The sequence below is a fragment of the Artibeus jamaicensis genome, unplaced genomic scaffold (genome assembly GCF_021234435.1).
Source record: "Artibeus jamaicensis isolate MK-2021 breed Jamaican fruit bat unplaced genomic scaffold, CSHL_Jam_final contig_700, whole genome shotgun sequence".
Taxonomy (NCBI): Eukaryota; Metazoa; Chordata; class Mammalia; order Chiroptera; family Phyllostomidae; genus Artibeus; species Artibeus jamaicensis.
The window spans coordinates 2503093-2522234 of NW_026521930.1; the positions used below are offsets into that span (position 1 = coordinate 2503093).

The following is a 19142-nucleotide window of genomic DNA, read 5'->3' on the forward strand; positions in this document are numbered from 1 at the left end:
TTAATTTTGGATAATTTGGAGCCATCAAATAATAAAAACTCAACAAAACTCAAGGATTATGATTTGGGTTAAGAAAATTCAACTTTATATAATTTGTAAGTGGCACACATTAAACAAAGTATAGCATAAGGCAAAAAGACATTAAACAGAGGGGAAAGTCACTTTATTTTGAAAAATTGCAAATTTACAATGGAGATATAACCTTTGTGTATTAAATGACATTGCAGCAAGGCACACAGAGCAAAAGAAATAGGATAAATTGACAGAAACCAAACAGTATGAAATACTTTAACACATAACAGTACAAGAAGCCAAAAAATAAATAAAGTTTAAGGAGTTACAAATGGTATAAATGAATAATTATTCTCAGAACAGTAAATATACATTTTCCAGCATAATAGAACCATCTATGAATATTAACTATTGAAAAATAACCAATTTTTGCAAAAATACCTATGTAAACATTGTTCAGATTACATTATTTTGTCCATGTAAAAGAAAAAGAAATACATAAACTTATTAGAAAAAGTATAAATTTAAAGAATCTAATTACTTAGAAATTTTAAAGCCATCTTCTAAATAGTGCTTGCTTCAAAGGGGAAATAAAATTGCAATTGCATACTATTCAGAAATAATGGTGAGAATATTATATTTCACAGACAGTGATGAAATCAAAAGCTGTAACCCTAGAAAAACAATTATATCCATGAATATGAAAGCCCAACTTAGTTAATTAGGAAGGAGAAAACTACAGGGTGAATTACTGCAATGTCTGTTTCTTTGAAAAAGACCATAAAACAGTGGCAAATCAAGTCAAGGGAAAGAAAGAAAAACAGGGCAGTATAATTAGGAATGAGAAAACAAACTAAATGCACAGAGAAAAAGATTTTAAGAGATAAGAATATAATATACAAAGCTTCATGTTAATCAATATGAAAATTCATTTGAAATTCATGTTTTTCTAGAACAGTCTAATTTTTTTTAAGTTTATTCCTGGCTGGTGTAGCTCAGTGGATTGAGCGCGGGCCTGCGAACTAAAGGATTATGGTTCAATTCCCAGTCAGGACACATGCCTGGGGTTCAGGCCAGTTCCCAGCGGGGGACACACGAGAGGCAACCACACACTGATATTTCTCTCCCTCTCTCCTTTCCTTCCCCTCTAAAGATAAATAAATATAATTTTTAAAAATATATAATCCCCACCTGAGGATCTATGTATTGATTTTAGAGAGAGAGAGGAAGGTGGTTAGAGAAAGAGAGAGAAGCATTGATCAGTTGCCTCCCAAACGCATCCTGATTGAGGATGGAATCCGCAAGCTTTTGGTGCATGGGACAACAGTCCAGTCAACTGAGCCACCTAGCCAGGGACAAATTACTAAATTTGACCTAAGAGAAAATAGGAAATCTTAATAGTCCAATAATGAAAGAAGAAATTATAACATTTGTTTAAAAAAAAACTCAAAAAGGCAACCAAGAAACAGGAAACACAATCCCATTAGAATCAGAGAAAGTGCTATCTAATACTTAATGCAATGAAAATAAGATCCATAATATTTTTAAAAAGAGACAAAGTTATTAGCATTTGCAGATGACATGACTCACAACCTAGGGAAAAAAAGAGAACCTGAAAAACTGACCTAAAAAAGAAGTTTAGTAAGGTGGTTGAAATCAGAGTAATAGTCAAAATCACTCATTTTTCTTTATTGCTAACAGGACTTTGAATTCCACTGGTGCCCACTCAGAGTGTGGGGTGTGGACAGGCAGCATCAGCATCCACCGGGAGCCTTTGAAAGGCAGCATTTCTGGCTCCACCCAGACCTGCCAGATCCAAGTCTGCATTTTATTGATTCCTGTGCACATTACAGTTTGTAAAGCTGTGCCTTCTCCACCCTCACCCACCCTGGGGTGATTTATTCTCACTTTTCTACCTGCTATATATGCTAGGTGAAGTGCCCATGTTTTACACACTCAGATGGGTGGGTCCAATTACTGGCAAAATTTATTTTGTGTTGATTATTGTCAATTATTGATGACACAAAATAATCTTTCAGAGAAATAAAGTATGACAAAAACCTACCAGCACAGTAATTATTTTCCTAGTAGATATTTCTACCCAAGTGGTAAAAACAACCTCATGTCTTCTACACCAAAAAAAAAAAAAAAAAAGGCTTTCTAGAATGTAATGTAGTAAGAGCAACATTATTTTGGGGTAACACCGAATCCTTTCGATTAATGAAAAAAAGAAGATTCCAAATGATAGTACTTTCTCATTTTTTAGAGTAGCTCACCTTTGGGCCAGATACTGTGCATTTCACGCGCAACATCTCACTGAGCCCTAGCTCCAACCTTGTGAGGCTGGTGTGACATTATCCTCACTAGTAGATGAGGAAACTCAGCCTCAGAGATGGGAAGCCACTTGCTCCAAGTCATAAAATATGTGTGCTACTCTTGTGATACCATGAGTTGAGAGATGCTGAGAAGTTCAGAGATGAAAGAATGCTTCCATAAGGCAAGGGTTTTCTTAATGCGGAGTCTGTGGGCAGAATTCAGGGCATTTGTAAACCCTGAATGGAGAAAAAAAACACCTCTATTTTCATAACTCTGTCACTGAAATTTGGCATTTTCCAATCATAAATGTAGACAATAAGCCATGGAAATATTAGCCATATATGTGACTTTGATACCAAAGGATACTGTGGATGTTTTTAACCAGATATTCTTACAGTTGTTGCTGATGCATTAAAATCCTGTTCATGTTCAGGGCTACTTTGAAATGAAATTTGTTATTAGCTCTCTTGCTGGATTTTACTACCTAATGGGCAAAGAAATAAATTACTAGGTCACAGTAGTTTTTATATTTTCATGATTGTCTTTAATATGTTTGGTTTTCTTTAAAATCCTACGCATTTTGTATTATATATTTATCAATCTTATTCTGAGAAACATTCTATACTCACTACCAAAGGCATTAAAAAAGAGTGGCTAACAATATTTAAGGCACTAAGTCTCCTTAGTAACTGTACTCTGAGTAGGGTTTCATGGTCTCCAACAATCCCATCACTGCTAGAGAGCCATCCGAGCTCCTGGCATATTCGAGCTTCCTCTAATGTCTAGGTTTTACTGCTGTTGGAGGACTGGAAGGCCTGATGGAGAAGTATTTCTTGGCCCTGGCCACTAACCGTACTGAAAACAGCAGCTGTGGGCTTCCCCGAGAAGATGCCTTCCACATCTTTCGAGACCCACTGACATCTGACCTCCCATGGCCCGGGATCCTACTTGGAATGTCCATCCCGTCTCTCTGGTACTGGTGCACAGATCAGGTATGGGAAAGGCAGCCAGCTGCACTAGCTCCCTCCAGGACACTCTTGGGGAAGTCTGGAGATGTTCTGTCTCCTGCTGTTCTCTCATTTGCCTTTCTCCCCTCCACCCTCATCCTCCATAATGCCTTCCTCTCTACTGCTCTACATGCTATCTTACTTCTTGCTTGGCTCATACAGTTGCAAAGCTTAATCCAGCCTGCTGAATGTCCAGGAAGATCCAATAAGCAGAAGAGACAAGGCATTCCAAACAGAGGTTAAAACTACTTATTGGACAACCCTGGCTGGTGTGGCTCAATTTTCAGTCGGGGCACATGCCTGGGTTGCAAGACAGGTCCTCAGTAGCGGGGTACATGAGAGGCAAGCACGTATCGCTGTTTCTCTTCTCTCCCTTCTTCACTCTTTCTAAAAATAAACAAATAAATAAACTCTTTTATTTAAAAAAAGAAACTACTTATTGGACAAATGCTCATTGGACATTGTCTATGTACCAGGCACACAAAAATCATAAGTAAACAAATCAGACAGGGCTCGAGGGAGATACTGGAGCTCACCTTCCTCCAGTTGGGATAGACAGACATAAACAAATAAATGATGTGCAATGTTAAAGGTGAGTGGAGACGGGCCTGGAAGTGAGCTATGGGCACAGGTTCCAGAAGGAGAGCAAGGGCCCATGTAACTGTGGAGGAAAGGGCGTGTGCCGTGGAGGGAGCCACCAAAGCACAGGCCACAGGCACATGTGTAGCTGGTGTGAAAAAAGGATACAAGAAAAGAAGCACAACAGTGTGTGCAATAAGCCCTGTTGTGTTAAAAGAAAGAGAGTAAACTTAATATATTGCATTTATTTGTATACACATAAAGAAACTGGTTGGATGTGTCTAAAACAGAAAAGAGCAGATACTTGTGGGCAGAGGTGCCAGGTCAGGTGGGAACTGTATCACTGCTCACCTGTTTATTTTTTAGGTTTCAAATCCAGTGACTGTATTGCCAGTTGAAATGTGGTGGGGTTGTTTTGGTTTGTTTTCTGTTACATTAATGGTCAGGTCTGTGTAGCAGTTTAGAAACCAAATTGCTTAGTTAGAGCTAATGAAAGTTTAACTAAAGAAGACAGTGCCAAGAATGAAGCCTAGGCCCCCCACAGGCTGGATCGCATCCACTTTGACCCAGCAATTCCACTGCTGGGATTATGTCCTAGGAACCCTAAAACACCAATCCAAAAGAACCTATGTACCCCAATGTTCACAACAGCATAATTTACAATAGCCAAGAGCTGGAAGCAACCTAGGTGCCTATTGGTAAATGAATGGATCAAAAAATTGTGGTACATATACACGATGGAATTCTATGCAGCAGAAAGAAAGAAGGAGCTCCTACCCTTTGCAACAGCATGGATGGAACTGAAAAGCATTATGCTGAGTGAAATAAGCCAGGTGTTGAAAGACAAATACCATATGATCTCACCTTTAACAGGAAGGTAAACAACAAAACAAACAAGCAAGCAAGCAAAATATAACCAAAGACACTGAAATAGAGAACAGGGGGACAGTGACCAGAGGGGAGAGAGGAGGGAATTTCAGGGGAAAAAGGGAAAGGATTTATAGGGACTAGTATAAAGGACACATGGACAACAACTAAGGGGGGTGAAAATGGGAGGGAGGTGGGGAGCACTGGGGGGTGTGGGCTGGGATGGGAGTAAAAGACAGAAAACTGTACTTGAAAAATAATTAAATTTTAAAAAAGAGTTAAGTACCATGGTGTACCATGGCAGTGATGGTGCAATACCCAGACATTGCTCCTTTAAGAAGCAGGCCCCCTTTTCCTCCTTAGAAATCTCAGGTGGGAGAGCCCTGGGAGACAGTACAGGTCTGGGTTAACAGCATGGGCTTTACAATGAACAGACCTAGAATCCTGTTCAGGTAGCATAATCCTGAAACATGATTTAACACCTCTGAGCCTCTGCTTCCTGTTCAGTGGGGTTACTAATGGTTACAAAAGAGGGGAGCTTGAGGAATTTGGTCATAGTGCTTTTGTTGCAGAGACATTTAATAAACAAACCATTAAAAACATTTACATTTTACTACAGTTTATGTTACTGCTCTTGACACAGTTCACCAGCTTACATTGATAAATCTGTATAAACATTTACTTGAGATTCCGCAAACCCTCATGAGCTGGCATTCCAGTGTGTGCCCCTGAAGTCCGCCTCCATCCACCCTATTTTGTTCAAGGATCTGGAGACTTGGTCCAAGGAGGCTCCACCTCCTTCCAAATGCTAGGCAGGGCAAGAGGGTGCAGATACCCATGCCCCCACGAGCCCTGTGACTGTGGGGTTGTTTTTTTTTTTGACTGCACAAGTGTTGTTGTTGAGCAGGATTCTATAGGCTCTAGACTGTTGTTCTCTGTGTGTGCTGCCCTGGGATGTGCACATCTTTGCCTGAGCTGTATAAGGCTCATTTTAGGACAGAAGAAAGGCAAGGTGGCATTCATTGTTCACCAATTGCGAGCTTATTCCAGATCCTCCTGGGAAGAGATGGAAGAGGTGAATAACAATTGCTAAGACTAATAATACTCAAACATTTACTGATGCCGTGTCACTTGCCTGTCACTGATCTAACCATTTTGTATATATGAAAGCAATTCATTTTCCGAACATTGCTATGAGCCTGGAGGGTTTTTGTGCAGGGGGACATCCTCCGCTCAGGGTTTGTGGGTGTTTGAGAGGAGGCGCAACTGTCTTGAAACTTACTCAGCTGTCTCCATATCTGGAGGCTGTACTTTTGCAACATTCAAACAAGTACAATTTGTGCTTGTAAGGTAGACTTGGTTGCAAGTGATAGGAAAAAGTCAAACTTAAATTAGCTCAGGAAAAGGGTGGGGATTTATTAGCTCATGAAATACAAACTGTAGGAAGTTGAATGAGCCTTCAGAAACTGCTAAAACTTATTCTTGTTTTCCTCACCTATTTTTCTCACCTATTGACTTCATTGTCTCCACTGCACATTAACAGCAAAGAGGCTGACAATCCCTAAATTCTAAATCCAAATATCTAGTGCCTGGGCTCTGGTTGGCCCAGCTTGGGTCAGGTGCTAACCTCTGCATCAGGCAACTGTGCCCAAGAGGATACAGCAGCCATGTGGAGAGTGGGTGGGCACTCTGGGAAGACTACCTCATTGGTAGCCACTATAAAACAAAAGGGAAAAAATCCAACTTTGTCCTGCTCACCACAGCATCACCGTGATAACAATACATTTTACTCTTTGTCCACAGTTCACTGAACCAGCTGAGAAAGCTGCTGGGGACCACCAAGGCCTCCACAACTTCTTCAGATGCTTCAAGACCCAAACCTTAAGGAAACAGTAGAGAAAGTTCTGAGGTTGGGTAGATTTGATCTGAAGGCTGGAGGAGGCCTTGTGGGGACCAGTCTTCTAGGCAGAAAACACTCTGTGAAAAGTCATTCCCTTTGAGGGGGTGAATTTTGGCAAGACCTAGCTTCACCCCACCCAGAAGAGAGTTTTTGAGGAGGCATCAGGATAAGATGTAGGTATACTGTGCACAGTAACCACAGCCCAGACAGCCCAATCCTTGGGCAGCACTACCTCATACCCTCTCTCTGTCTCTCTCTTAACTCCTCACTCCTACCGTACTTGAGTGGCTGCATTTTTCTTCTGTCCTCCTTCCTGTTCTTGCTTTCTCTGTCTTGGTCCTTTTAAGACCCCGTCCACTACCAGGTCAAAACTCATTCATGAAAACCAGCCACAATTACACCTGCCCAGGTATTTCCCCAAGACCAGATTCTTGCTTGCATTATTGGTCCAAGGTTAGCCGTTTCCACATTCCTGGACTGTGGCCATGTGGCTCTCTGATCTAGTTTCAAAAATCTAATTTTAACTCTCTTCTATTTGGGTGACCTATTTGAACTTCTTTCTCTGGCTTCATCCAACAACAGCAGTGACAATAACAATAAACTCTAGTGCTCTTTTTGTGTATGAACTGCTAGGCACCTCAGAACAAGCACCATTACGATCCCCATTGAGCAGATGAGAAGACTGAGGGCTGCGGAGTTTAAGAACTTATCCAAGCTTATAAAGACCTGATAGAGGGGGATCCACACTTAAGTCTGTCTGCACTTTTAACCACTCTATTCCTTTGCTCCAAGTCACCAACTAGGTGTTTTCTTGATTCTGGGGTTTATACAGAACATTTTGTGAGAGAGAGCCAATCCCCAGCTGTCCATCTGTGTAGAAGCCACTGCCTGGCCACCAAGCCCGCCACCGTCACCTTTTCCTGACAGGCCTCCCCCAGCCTTCCCACCTCAGTGAGGGGAAATCTGCATCTCAGTGTTGCAGGAAGAGCAAGTGAAGGCAGATGCATGCTAGACACCATGCTGGGTGAGGAACAGGCTCACTACGACCCTCCTCCTATGTTCTGTATCATGCTTTTTTTATTCCTCTCAGTTAACTTTTTTTTTCCAGCTGAGATGTTTGTCACCGATAAAGTGCCACTTGACTGTTTAGTGTTTGAAAGTTACAAAAAACAAACTCCTTATCTGGGTGACAGGGCTCTTCTGAGTTCTGCCCTTGGTACCTACCCTTGAAACCTGTTCACAGAGTTGTTTGTGTCACTGCTACTGCAGTTGGACCTTAACAAAAGTTGCAGGTTTTGTATTGAACTTGACATTGATTCTGGTGTCTTCTGGCAACTGTGTGAGAAGGGGACAGGCTCATGGCTTCTGAGAATGAAATGCCCTCAAACACAATGTTTTCTCCTGAATGGAGAAATGTATACTATAGAGCCTAAAGATTATTAGGGGTGTGGTATGGAGATAGGGGCAAATCTTACCCCTCACACTCTTCCCATTAATGATTCTTTGCTGATTTAATGAGAATTTTTAGTCATCCTTGGAAGGAAAAATAGTTTAAGTGTATGTTTGCTTTAACTTACATGACTATGGGTGGGCAAAGGTGAATAATAACAGTTAATATTTATCGGGCAGTTACTATTTACTGGACTCTATTCTAAATATTTTAAATGGTTTGACTTCATTTAATTGTCAAAACAGTTCTAATATCTCCATCTTCCCCCCATTTTATAGATCAGGAAACTGAGGCAAGAAGAGGTAAAATTTTTTGCCCAAGACCACACAGCAAAGGAGTGGGGAAATAGGACTGGCTTCCAGAGCTGGCATAGCTGGATTGAGGGGCTCTAACTATGTTATGAGAAACTGTTTCTCTTTCTCTCCAATTCCTCCTCTTCTTTCTCTGAGATGACTTCTGCCACAGAAGACTTTCTTGATTTGATGGCAGAGATGCACCCGCTGTCTAAGCTACTCTCTTGGTTAGCCATTCCAGTGAAGGCTGCAGGGGGTAGGGTGCTTCTTTCCTTTGTCTCTTTTAGGAGAAATTTCCATGTAGGGCTGTAATTGGCCTGCACTGGGTACGTACTTTTTCTTAACCAATCACAGTGGCCAAAGAAGTGGAGTAATTCTGTAGAGAACTCTAACTGAATAGGTCCCACCGCAGAATAAAGGAAAGGGATTGAGAATAGGAAAGAGATACTTCCTCCAAGAGTAGCCAGGAAACCAAGTTCCAAGTTCACTGTGCCCACCGAAAAGCCATGTACACTTAGTGCGCCTTAAGAGGAAGCCATCTCAGCTTCCAATCACTCTACTGTTTTCCAGGTTATTGTTCAGCGGAGTCTGGCTGCCAAAAACCTGTCCCATGCCAAAGGAGGCTCTCTGGTGGCTGCATACCTGAAGGTGCTGCCCCTTTTCATGATGGTGTTCCCTGGAATGATTAGCCGTGTTCTCTTTCCAGGTGAGAAAAGAGTTGGGAAAAGAGGTCATGTGTTTGTGAGTCTCAGGCCCAGAAATGCTGGAAACATATTACTGACGGCTCTAAGGGAATGTGACTGAAGCCTCTTCTAGTGACTCAGCTGAGGGGTATCTCTCCAAGGCATTGACTGACTCTATACCATTTCCCAACTCTGGTCCAGTGGGAACATGACATAGATGTCCCAGGCCGAGTGCAGTGGAAACCCACCTGGGGCCTTGCCTCAACTATATTTTTTGAAGCCACAAAGGAGGCTAAAATCTGTGGCCTCAGATGTCAGTTTCCTGAAGCCTCACACTTTAGTGTTTGAGCCTTGTGGTTTGGTAACTTAGGCCCAATGGAACCGTTTTGGGGCAAGTTTCCTTAACGAAAATAAGGGATATTAAAGCATTTGGAGTATTTGCCTTAGCTATTTTTTTTGTAATGTGGTACAGGGATGGGGTTTGCCCTTTGGGGATTAAGCAGCACTGGGGCTGGGGGTTGTTATGGGGGTTACTGCAATGTCAGGCAGTAGCGACCTATACAGAAAAAAACTCCCTCCCTCATGCCTTATGCTGCAATGTCACACAGAGGTAAAGAAAGGATAGGGTGACACAGTTAGTTGGATGGTCCAGATGTTTTGTCAAAATAATTCAGGACCATAAGAATTAGGAGGGGAGAGTCGGGGAAGGGAAGCAGGGAGCTGTCTGTGGTGCTAAACTTTGGGCTTGTGCTACCCCAGCCCAGACAGGTTGAAGAACCCAGGGAGTAACTGGTCCTGTTTCCAGAGAAGAGGCACCACCCTTGAAAACCCCAGATGGGAGTAAGAACTGGTTTCTGGAGTTTGTGGTGACTTGAAGGAAACTTGGGCAAGGCTTGAGACAGGAACAAAGACCATGGCTTCAAACAGCCAGTACCCATTGCTCTAACGGCCAGTCCCTGTGTGAGGAGTTTGGCAGTAGAATGTGGTGGTTGTGAATACAGACTCTGACCTGAACTCTCCTAGCCTGGACCCTGGCTCTGCCCTTTACTAACACTGTGACCTCAGATCAGTCACTTAATCTCTCTTGGCTTTTGCTTCCTCATTTGTAAAATGGGGAAAATACTTGCTAAGGCCTAAAGCAGTTCCTGGCACATGGAAAGCACTACACAAAATTCATTCTTATTATTTTATACTTGTATTACTTCCTTTATTCCTCAAAATGACCTTATGAGGTTATCAAGGGTTGCCAGTTTCATTTATAGATGAGGAAACTCAAGCTCAGAAAAATTCATTCACTCATTTATTTATTTATTTGTCCATGTATCCAACAACTGTTTTGAGAGCCAGTTTTGGAAGACCTTATTTTAGAAGAACCTGGAGATTCATAAGAGGACAAGACATACAGTGTCCCTGCTGCTGTCCCTTCATGCTAGTGGTAGAGACAGAAAAGAAAGTAAACAGATAAATGAGATATTCCTTGACTGTGCTAAGTCAACACTGTGAGGGAAATTCCTAGGGATATGTATGAGGGTTCTAGGCAGGGACCCCTTCTGAAAGAGGCCACAGGGATGGTTTGAAAATATGCTTGAGAATGAAACCAGCCAGATTAAGGATGGATTAGATGTGGGGTTAAGGTGAAAAAGAGGACTCTATCATTTCTATATTAAGTAACTTGTGGGCCATTACATGGCTATTGTGGATGAGCCAGGGTTTACAACCAGATGTGTCTGCCTCCAAAAACTGACTCTAAATCATGCTATTGTCTCTCTCAGAAAAATCACATTTTAAGCTTTGGCCCAATACTCTTGACAGTCAGTCAATCAACAATATTTTATTATTAAATGAAACATAAGGTCATGTTCTACACTTCTAAGGACTTTGTAATGTAACAAATGAGTCCAGTACTCATGGAAAAGTAATGTAAAATAGATATCAAAATGCTCCTTCATATCATGAGACCAATAAGTGCAGAAGAGTTAATAACCAAATAGAGTTAATAAGACCAAATAAGAGTTAAAAGAGTGGAGTTGAAGAGGGAATTTCTCAAAGTGTGGTCCTCAGCTGCAGCAGTGACAGCTTGGGACCTGTTAGAAATACAAATTCTGCCCTGGCTGGTGTGGCTCGGTGGATTGACTGTGAAGCAAAGGGTTGCCAGTTCGATTCCCAGTCAGGGCACACGCCTGGGTTGTGGACCAGGTCTTCCACTGGGCACACAAGAGGCCACCACACAGTGATGTTTCTCTAACTCTCTTTCTCCCTCCCTTCCCCTCTCTCTATAAATAAATAAATAAATAAATAAATAAATAAATAAATAAATAAATAAATAATAAAAGGAAGAAATGTAAATTTTCAGGCCCGAAAGCACTACTGAATCTGAATCCATGGGATGAGCCCAGCAACCTGTTTGTTTTGTTTTTTTTTAAGATCATATTTATTCACTTGTAGAGAGAGGGGAAGGGAGGGAGAAAGAGGGAGAGAAACATCAGTGTGTGAGAGATACAGTGGTCAGTTGCCTCTCACATGCCCCCAACTGGGGACCTGGCCCACAACCCAGGCATGTGCCCTGACTGTAGATTAAACCAGTGACCTTTCAGTTTACAGACCAGCACTCAATCCACTGAACCTCACATGACAGGGCCCGGGAATCTGTTTTTAACAAGCCCACCAGAAGATTAAGAAGCCTTGGTCTAAAGTGCCAGACTTGGGGAAAAGCCACCGTACCTTCCCATTTCCACTTCTCTACATCTTGGCTCCACCAGCTCCCCACTAACTGTTCAACTGGTTCTGGAACTGCCTAAAAGGATGCTCCAATCCTGAGCTCTCATGAGGCTGGACAACACCCTCTTCCACTTAGCCCACCTGAGAAATGGCACACACTTTTAAAGAAACTAGTGAAAATTACGAGAGAAGAAAATAACTCTCAAGACAATAAAACACAAAAGTCAAGAGATGTATCTATTTACAAAGCCACCTGAGCTTTGGAATAAACTAAGGATTTGAGATCTGTCCATGACACTTATTAGCCATATGATTTGGGGGAGCTATCTAACCTTTCTGTGCCTCAGTTTACTTGTCTTTAAAAGATGTGTAACAATATCTTCCTCAACGAGTGATGAAGATTATATGAGAAGGTGTGTGTACCGTGTTTATCTGTAGCCTTGAGTCATAGTGAATGTCGACATCTTGAAGGAGGAGGTTTGTGCTATGTTTGCATTTGATTCTATTAGAGGCTTCCTACATTTCGAGCATCAGAGACCCTGACAAAGGAATCTACTCCATACATGAAATAGCTGATTAATTAACACAGGAGATGTGAGCAGATATTGGCTTCATTTATAACTTAGCTGAGCCAACTAATGTCCCTATGATGCACATATTCCTTAGACTGAACACAGTTTTCTGCCTCAAACATGGTTGAAGGTTACATTTCTTGAAGGTTAAACAAAAACTTTGCAGTTAATTAGATGCCACAAGGAGATACTTGCTTCTTCTCAGTGTACCTTGAAGAGAGGAGCTTTTGGACAAGAGGCAGAGCCCACAGATTTTAACATAAATATGACCTTTGCCTCACCTTGGAGGCTTCTAACCATGTTCTGGCCATGAGAATGTAACTGTTTTCTATTTTTTTCCTAAACTGTCTCAGAAGAGTCATAAACAGTCAAGAACTTTGACCTCTTAAAAGCATTTTTCTCACCTTGGCCAGGTGGCTCAGTTCATGGGAACATTGTCTTGTGCACCAAAATGTTGTGGGTTTGATTCTCGGTCAGGGCACATACCTAGGTTGCAGGTTGATTCCCCAGTCGGGGTGCATACAGAGGGAATGTATTGATGTTTCACCTCAATGTTCCTCTCCCCACCACTCTCCCTTCCTCGCTAAAATCCTTAGGTGACAATTTTTAAAGCATTTTTCCCAACAAGATTGATTCTTCTTAATTTTTCTCATCAAATGTCACTTTTAGTCTGCAGTTTTAATTTTGTCTAAGGCTGAACCAGACTTTTGGCATCTACTTTTATTCCATAATAATTGCTATCAGTATGATTAATCATGGCCTCAGTGCCATTTCCTCTTCCACTGAGGGACATTGGTAGAGGGGAGGGTCCCAACCTTGAGAAGACACGACAGAGAGTGGAGGAGTTCCACAAAGACCAGCTGGCCCTTTGGGCTTCCCAGTGGATGAAAGGCTATTTCCCGAGGTTATTTCCATTTCTTAGGTATTATGTTCCATTAAATGAGAAAACGAAGCTACAATATTGGATCTTTAAATGGTGGTGTATTTTGAATATTAGCATCTATTAAATTAACAGTTTTCATACAGATAAAAAATAGGGACTAAATATACAACCTCACCTGGAGATGCTGTCAAACATCTGCATTCAAGGCCACTTGTGAACTTGAGGCTCCAACTACATGGTCACCATGATGCTACAATTGCAAGGGCTGAGAACCAGGGAGGAGATGGGTGTAAGCAGTGAAGGGCCCCATACCCACCCCTAAACTAAAGTAGTTCCCATCTACCACAGAAGATGGTCAGAAAAGCAGTGTTACCCGTCAGAATGAGGAAGAAGGACCGAAGGCTTTGGATTGAGCAGAAAGAAGGTCTGGGAGTTATTTAAGGGAGTTATTCCGCCTGGCAAGAGATGTGAGAAATAATAAGTGGTCCAGCTGGGGTGCGTGGTGCTGTCTAGGCACTGAGATGGTGGTGAGGAGTGCCAGCTCAGATGTGAGGAGCTGAGGAAGACAGAAGGTGATGGGGAAGCCTTTCTTCAGAGGCAGGTGCCAAACCACTGAGACAACACAGAGAGTCTGAATGTCCTGGTGGCCAGGATTCGGCCCCGGATGGGTTAACTGACAGCCCATTAAAGATGGAACAGCATTCACTCCCCTGGCCTTCCTTCTCTGACAAATTAGATTGGAAGTCAGGAGACCTGTGTTTCAGTTCTGACTTCGCTGGGTGATTATAATCAAGTCCCTTCCTATCTAATCTTTGTTTTCCTAAAAGGCTGCCTGTGCTTACATGCTTGGAATGTGTTCACCATGCTAACAGGTAGAGATGCAGAGCAAGAGGTCCCAGGAATTCTAGGTGGATTTACATCGGAAGATCAGAATGCTATTCAGGAAACACGAGAACCAAAATGCAGAAAGAGGAAGAAGTTCAGAACCAGCATGGTTGGGTTTTTATGCATCTAAAGTGAGGAATGGCTGTTGAGGAGAAGATGGGAAATGAGAAATTTAAAACATGTTCGCCATGTGTCGAGTGCTGGCATTCTCTTTTGTAGCTCTGTGTCCCTCTTTGGGTGTCAGAGGGATGGAGCCTGAGGGAGGACCTGTTTTCAGACTGGCTGCTGTGGGCCTCAGCTTTACCTGAGTTACAGTATTACTGTGGTTACAGTTACAGTAATAGCTGGCTTGTATTCAGCACTTTTTATGTGTCAGACCCTGTGCTAAGTGTTTATATATGCCATCTTAGTCCATCCTCACTACAATCTCATGTTATTGTCCAAATTTTACAGATTCAGAGCCTGAAGTTCAGAAAGGTTGGGTAAGAGGGTTATGGTTTATAAAGTCTAGGCTTTTTATTTCACTGAGCCATAAGCTGTCTCCACGCTGGCCAGGGTCAGGCCATGTTTGGGATTGGCCTGGGGCCCTGAGGGTGTGTGAGCTCACCTCTGAGTCTTGTCTTCTCCACAGACCAAGTGGCCTGTGCAGATCCAGAGATCTGCCAGAAAATCTGTGGCAATCCCTCCGGTTGCTCTGACATCGCATATCCCAAACTTGTGCTGGAGCTCCTGCCCACAGGTGATGTCCCCTCATCCCCTGCAGCACCTAGGAGGGAAGAACTGGCTGGGCTCTAATCTGAGGGAGGGACAGGATGGGTGGGTGGTGTGAAGGAATGCACTCTGGGACCGAGAAACTGAGCTCCAGAGCCAGGGTCCCTGAATGAAGTTCAGGCCCTGGCTGTGCAGGGGGCTCTGCCCAGCCCCCACACCCCGTCCTTCCTCTGGGCTCCCACCTGAGTTCCGATTCCTCAGAGTTGAACCTCCTGGGGTCAGCTGGCTATGGGCCTGGGGTCATGGGGTCAAGAGTGAAGGCAAGGGCTGTGAGCAGAAAAAGCCTGAGGCCCACAGACCTCCCTTCTGCCCCCAGGGCTCCGTGGACTCATGATTGCTGTTATGGTGGCGGCGCTTATGTCCTCCCTCACCTCCATCTTTAATAGTGCCAGCACTATCTTCACCATGGACCTCTGGAACCATGTCCGGCCTCAGGCATCTGAGAAGGAGCTCATGATTGTGGGCAGGTAAGGTCTTCTTGAGTGGGGCTAGGCCAGGGCGGGAAATGTCCAGGTACCAGAAAGCAGAGAGCCAAGCTCACCCAGAGGGCAAAGTCCAACCTGAAACTCACCTAGGTTCAGCCTCCTCTGATGGTGAACATGAGGTACATTAGAACCCCATGTGTAAGTCTTTCATTCATTCAAGAGATGTTCTGTGAGCAACTACTATGTGCCAGATGCTGGACATAAAGCCATGAAAAGAAGCAACTCAGTTCTGTATTCATGGAGCTAGAGGAGGATAAATAACCAGGCAACTATACTGGCTGCCTGGTTATTTAGCATACAACAAGATGCTATGACTGGGGAGTCAGGAGACCTAGGGTTCAGAGGAGGAGTCCCCAGCCTGACTGGGACCTGAGGGGTGAATAGGAGTAGCCAGGAAAAGGGGAGGAGGGTGTCATGGGTTTTTTTGGGGGGAAAGTTTCTCTACCAAGACCTCTGCAAGTCCTAAAGTCTAATAGGGGAACACGAAAATAACACAGATGAGTGGCAGGTAAAGTTTATGTAAAATACACATAAATAAGCACCTTGGGGCTCTGCCCCATAGGAAGGTGCACCCTGAGAGTAGTCTCAGCCTTGGGCTAGGGAAAGAGTTCTTGGGTATGATACCACAAGCATAGGCATAAAAGAAAAAAATGATAAATTAGCCATCATTAAGAAAATGAGGAGACAAGCCACAGATTGGGAGAAAAATATTTATAAACCATGTATCTGATAAAAGGAGTTGTAATATAGAATAATCTACAAAACAAGATTGTAATCCGGAAAACTACAGTGATACACCAAAATATCCACTATAATGACTATCATCAAAGACAGACAAGGAGGTGGGGAAATTGGAACCCACGCATCTCAGGTCAGAAGGTCAAATGGTTCAGCTATTCAAAAACAGATTGGCAGTTTCTTAAACAGTTACACATACACCTACCACACAACCTAGCAGTTGCAATCCTAGAAATGAAAACATATGTTTGTACAAAGACTTGTACACAGATGTTCACAGCAGCACTTTTTACAACAGTCAAAAAATAGAAACAGTCCAAACATCCTTGTTCAAGTGAAGGGTATGGAATGACATGCTCATTTAATGCAATACTTGTCAACAATAAAGAGGCATTAAATACTGATATATGATGCATGGATGAACCTCAAATGCATGCTAAGTGAAGGAAGCCTACTGCCAAAGACCTCAGATTGTATGATCCCATTTATGTGAAATGTCCCTAAGTGGCAAGCCTACAAAGACAGAAACAAGTGTGTGTTTAGGGTAGGAACAAGAAAGACCTGTAAATGTGCATGAGGGAATGAATCTTCTGGAGTGATAGACATTCTAAAACTTGTTTGTGGTGATGGTTGCACAACTCTAGAAATATTCACCAAAAGTTACTGGATTGTAACCACCTCAGTAAAGCTATACAAACTAAGAGAAATGTTCAGGGAAGACAGCACTAATGATGGGTCTGTCTCCACTCGGCACCAGGGTGTTTGTATTGCTTCTGGTGTTGGTCTCCATCCTCTGGATCCCCGTGATCCAGGCCAGCCAGGGTGGCCAACTCTTCATTTACATCCAGTCCATCAGTTCCTACCTGCAGCCGCCTGTGGCTGTGGTCTTCATCATGGGGTGTTTCTGGAAGCGGAGCAATGAAAAGGTAGTTGTGGGTCACCCCTGCTGTGCAAGACCCCAGTGCTGCCATGAGAATGGGAGAGGAGGGGACTGGAGAGGGGACCTGAGCATTTCTTGACTTGGGTGTTGTTGGGGAGGATGAGTTCTGTTGAGGAAAATATAGGGAGGGTGTTACCTGGCCTTTGAAAAAAAGCAACAGCGGTTCTATTTTGATGCAACCTCTCATAAGCTGAATTAACAAGCAATGAGTAAATTATATGTAATTGATTAATATGTAAAAGATAAACAGAGAAGTAGCCCCCACCCTTTAGACCCCTGCAGTGAACATCACTAGAAAGACAACCTCTTGAGATGGCTTGCTGAGGTTTCTAGAGGCCCAAACCAGCCACCCAACAGCCCTGGGTGTCACTGAAATGACCTTGCTCTGATTTGCAGGGTGCCTTCTGGGGTCTGATCTTGGGCCTGATCCTAGGCTTGATTCGGCTGGTCCTGGACTTCATTTACACGCAACCACAGTGTGACCAACCAGATGAGCGTCCTGCTGCGGTGAAGAACATCCACTATCTCTACTTCTCCATGATTCTGTCTGCTGTCACCATGATCACCATGTTAACCATGAGCTGGTGCACAGAGCCACCCTCCAAGGAGATGGTACACTTGGGTTCCATGCTAGAGCCATTGAGACCCTTGGCAGCAAGTGACAGGAAAGGGACCCACAGTGGCTTAATTAAGCAAAGAGGATGGACTGCTCAAAAAGCTGAAAAGTCCAGTGTGGGGCTTTAGGAATAGCTTGATTTCAAGACTCAGAACAGACCAGCAGAATCCAGCTCTCATTCTGCTTTTCTTCTCAGGCCCCACATGGGGCTGGTCCCTTCTCCGGATTTATCCTCTCTTATTCTCACTAAGCAAGAGCATAAACATTTTGTCCCAGCATTTCCAGCAAACTTCCTGATTCCCATCGATGGAGTCAGCTCAAGACATACATTCACCTGTGAACAAATTCAGTCCCTATGGCCAGAGAAACCTTTGAGCTGAGTGGCTGACTGCTGGGTCCCACAATACTCCAGAACTGCAGTAAACTCTAGGGACAAGCACAGGGGAAGGTTAGACCTGAACATGAGAGCCAGGGCTGTTAAAAAAATGCAGGGAAGTGAGTGTGGGAAGTGTCCACTGTTCTGAAGCATTCAGGGAGTTGAAGCTTGGAGAAGAGTGGAGAGGGTGAGACCAGGAGCAGACTCAGTCAGAACCAAAGGCCGGACTTGGGATTGGGCAGGGCATGTGAGAAAGGGGTGACGGCCAATTTCACAAGCCATCTCTTCTCCCTAGGTCAGTCGCCTGACCTGGTTCACACGTCATGACCCCATAGTCCACAAGGAACAGATGCCACCAGCAAGTCCCCTGCCTCCTATCCTCTCTCGGAATGGAACAGCAGAGGCCTGCCGCACCAACATCCAGTTGGACACTGATCAAGAAAACATGTCCAAAACACGCAGCTGTGAGTTGCCTCTCTTCTCAGTTACAGTAGGTGCCTTCGGGAAGCATTACATGTGTTAGAGAAATTTTTCTATAAAATCACAAGTCCGAAAGGGGCAGATTTGGGATTTTGGCACCCCCTCACTCCCAGGGTCTATTTCTTCCCCAATCTCTAGCCACTGGAAGTGGGTTCTTCGGTAACTTTCAACAGATGCCTCAGGTGGGCAATTTAGCACATGCTTATAGAGATTACACATAAAATTCTAGATTTCCAGCTCCTCTTGAAAAAAATGGGATGATCTGGCAACTCTGGGCCTGTTAGATATGCCCTTCAGTCAGCCAAAGTCACTGGCAGCCCCAATTGTCTCCTGACCCTGAGACAGCAGTTGTCATTTAGCATCACACACACCCTTAAAAAATATTGTGGCCATGAGCCCATGTCAGCCTAAAGTGGCACCACAAGGCCACACGTTTCAAGAAAAATGAGAGAGAATATTTTTTGGTGAGCATGAGGCATATTTTGGCATGTTGAATATTCAAAGAGGCCCCCTGATTTCTGTACACCACCTACCTGGCTCCATAGGTAGTTGGAAACTGAAAATGGTGAAA

The 19142-nt window shown here is 43.4% G+C and overlaps 1 protein-coding gene across 1 annotated transcript in view; it reads left to right on the forward strand.

The window, feature by feature from the left end:
• SLC5A11 (solute carrier family 5 member 11) overlaps nt 1-19142 on the forward strand; it is a 63053-nt gene that overhangs the window by 43358 nt on the left and 553 nt on the right. The window contains exons 9-15 of the mRNA XM_037127429.2: nt 3115-3320; nt 8995-9130; nt 14797-14904; nt 15253-15403; nt 16917-17085; nt 17496-17711; nt 18387-18555. Coding sequence (XP_036983324.2) covers nt 3115-3320; nt 8995-9130; nt 14797-14904; nt 15253-15403; nt 16917-17085; nt 17496-17711; nt 18387-18555 — 1155 coding nt within the window. The remainder of the gene's footprint in view (nt 1-3114; nt 3321-8994; nt 9131-14796; nt 14905-15252; nt 15404-16916; nt 17086-17495; nt 17712-18386; nt 18556-19142) is intronic.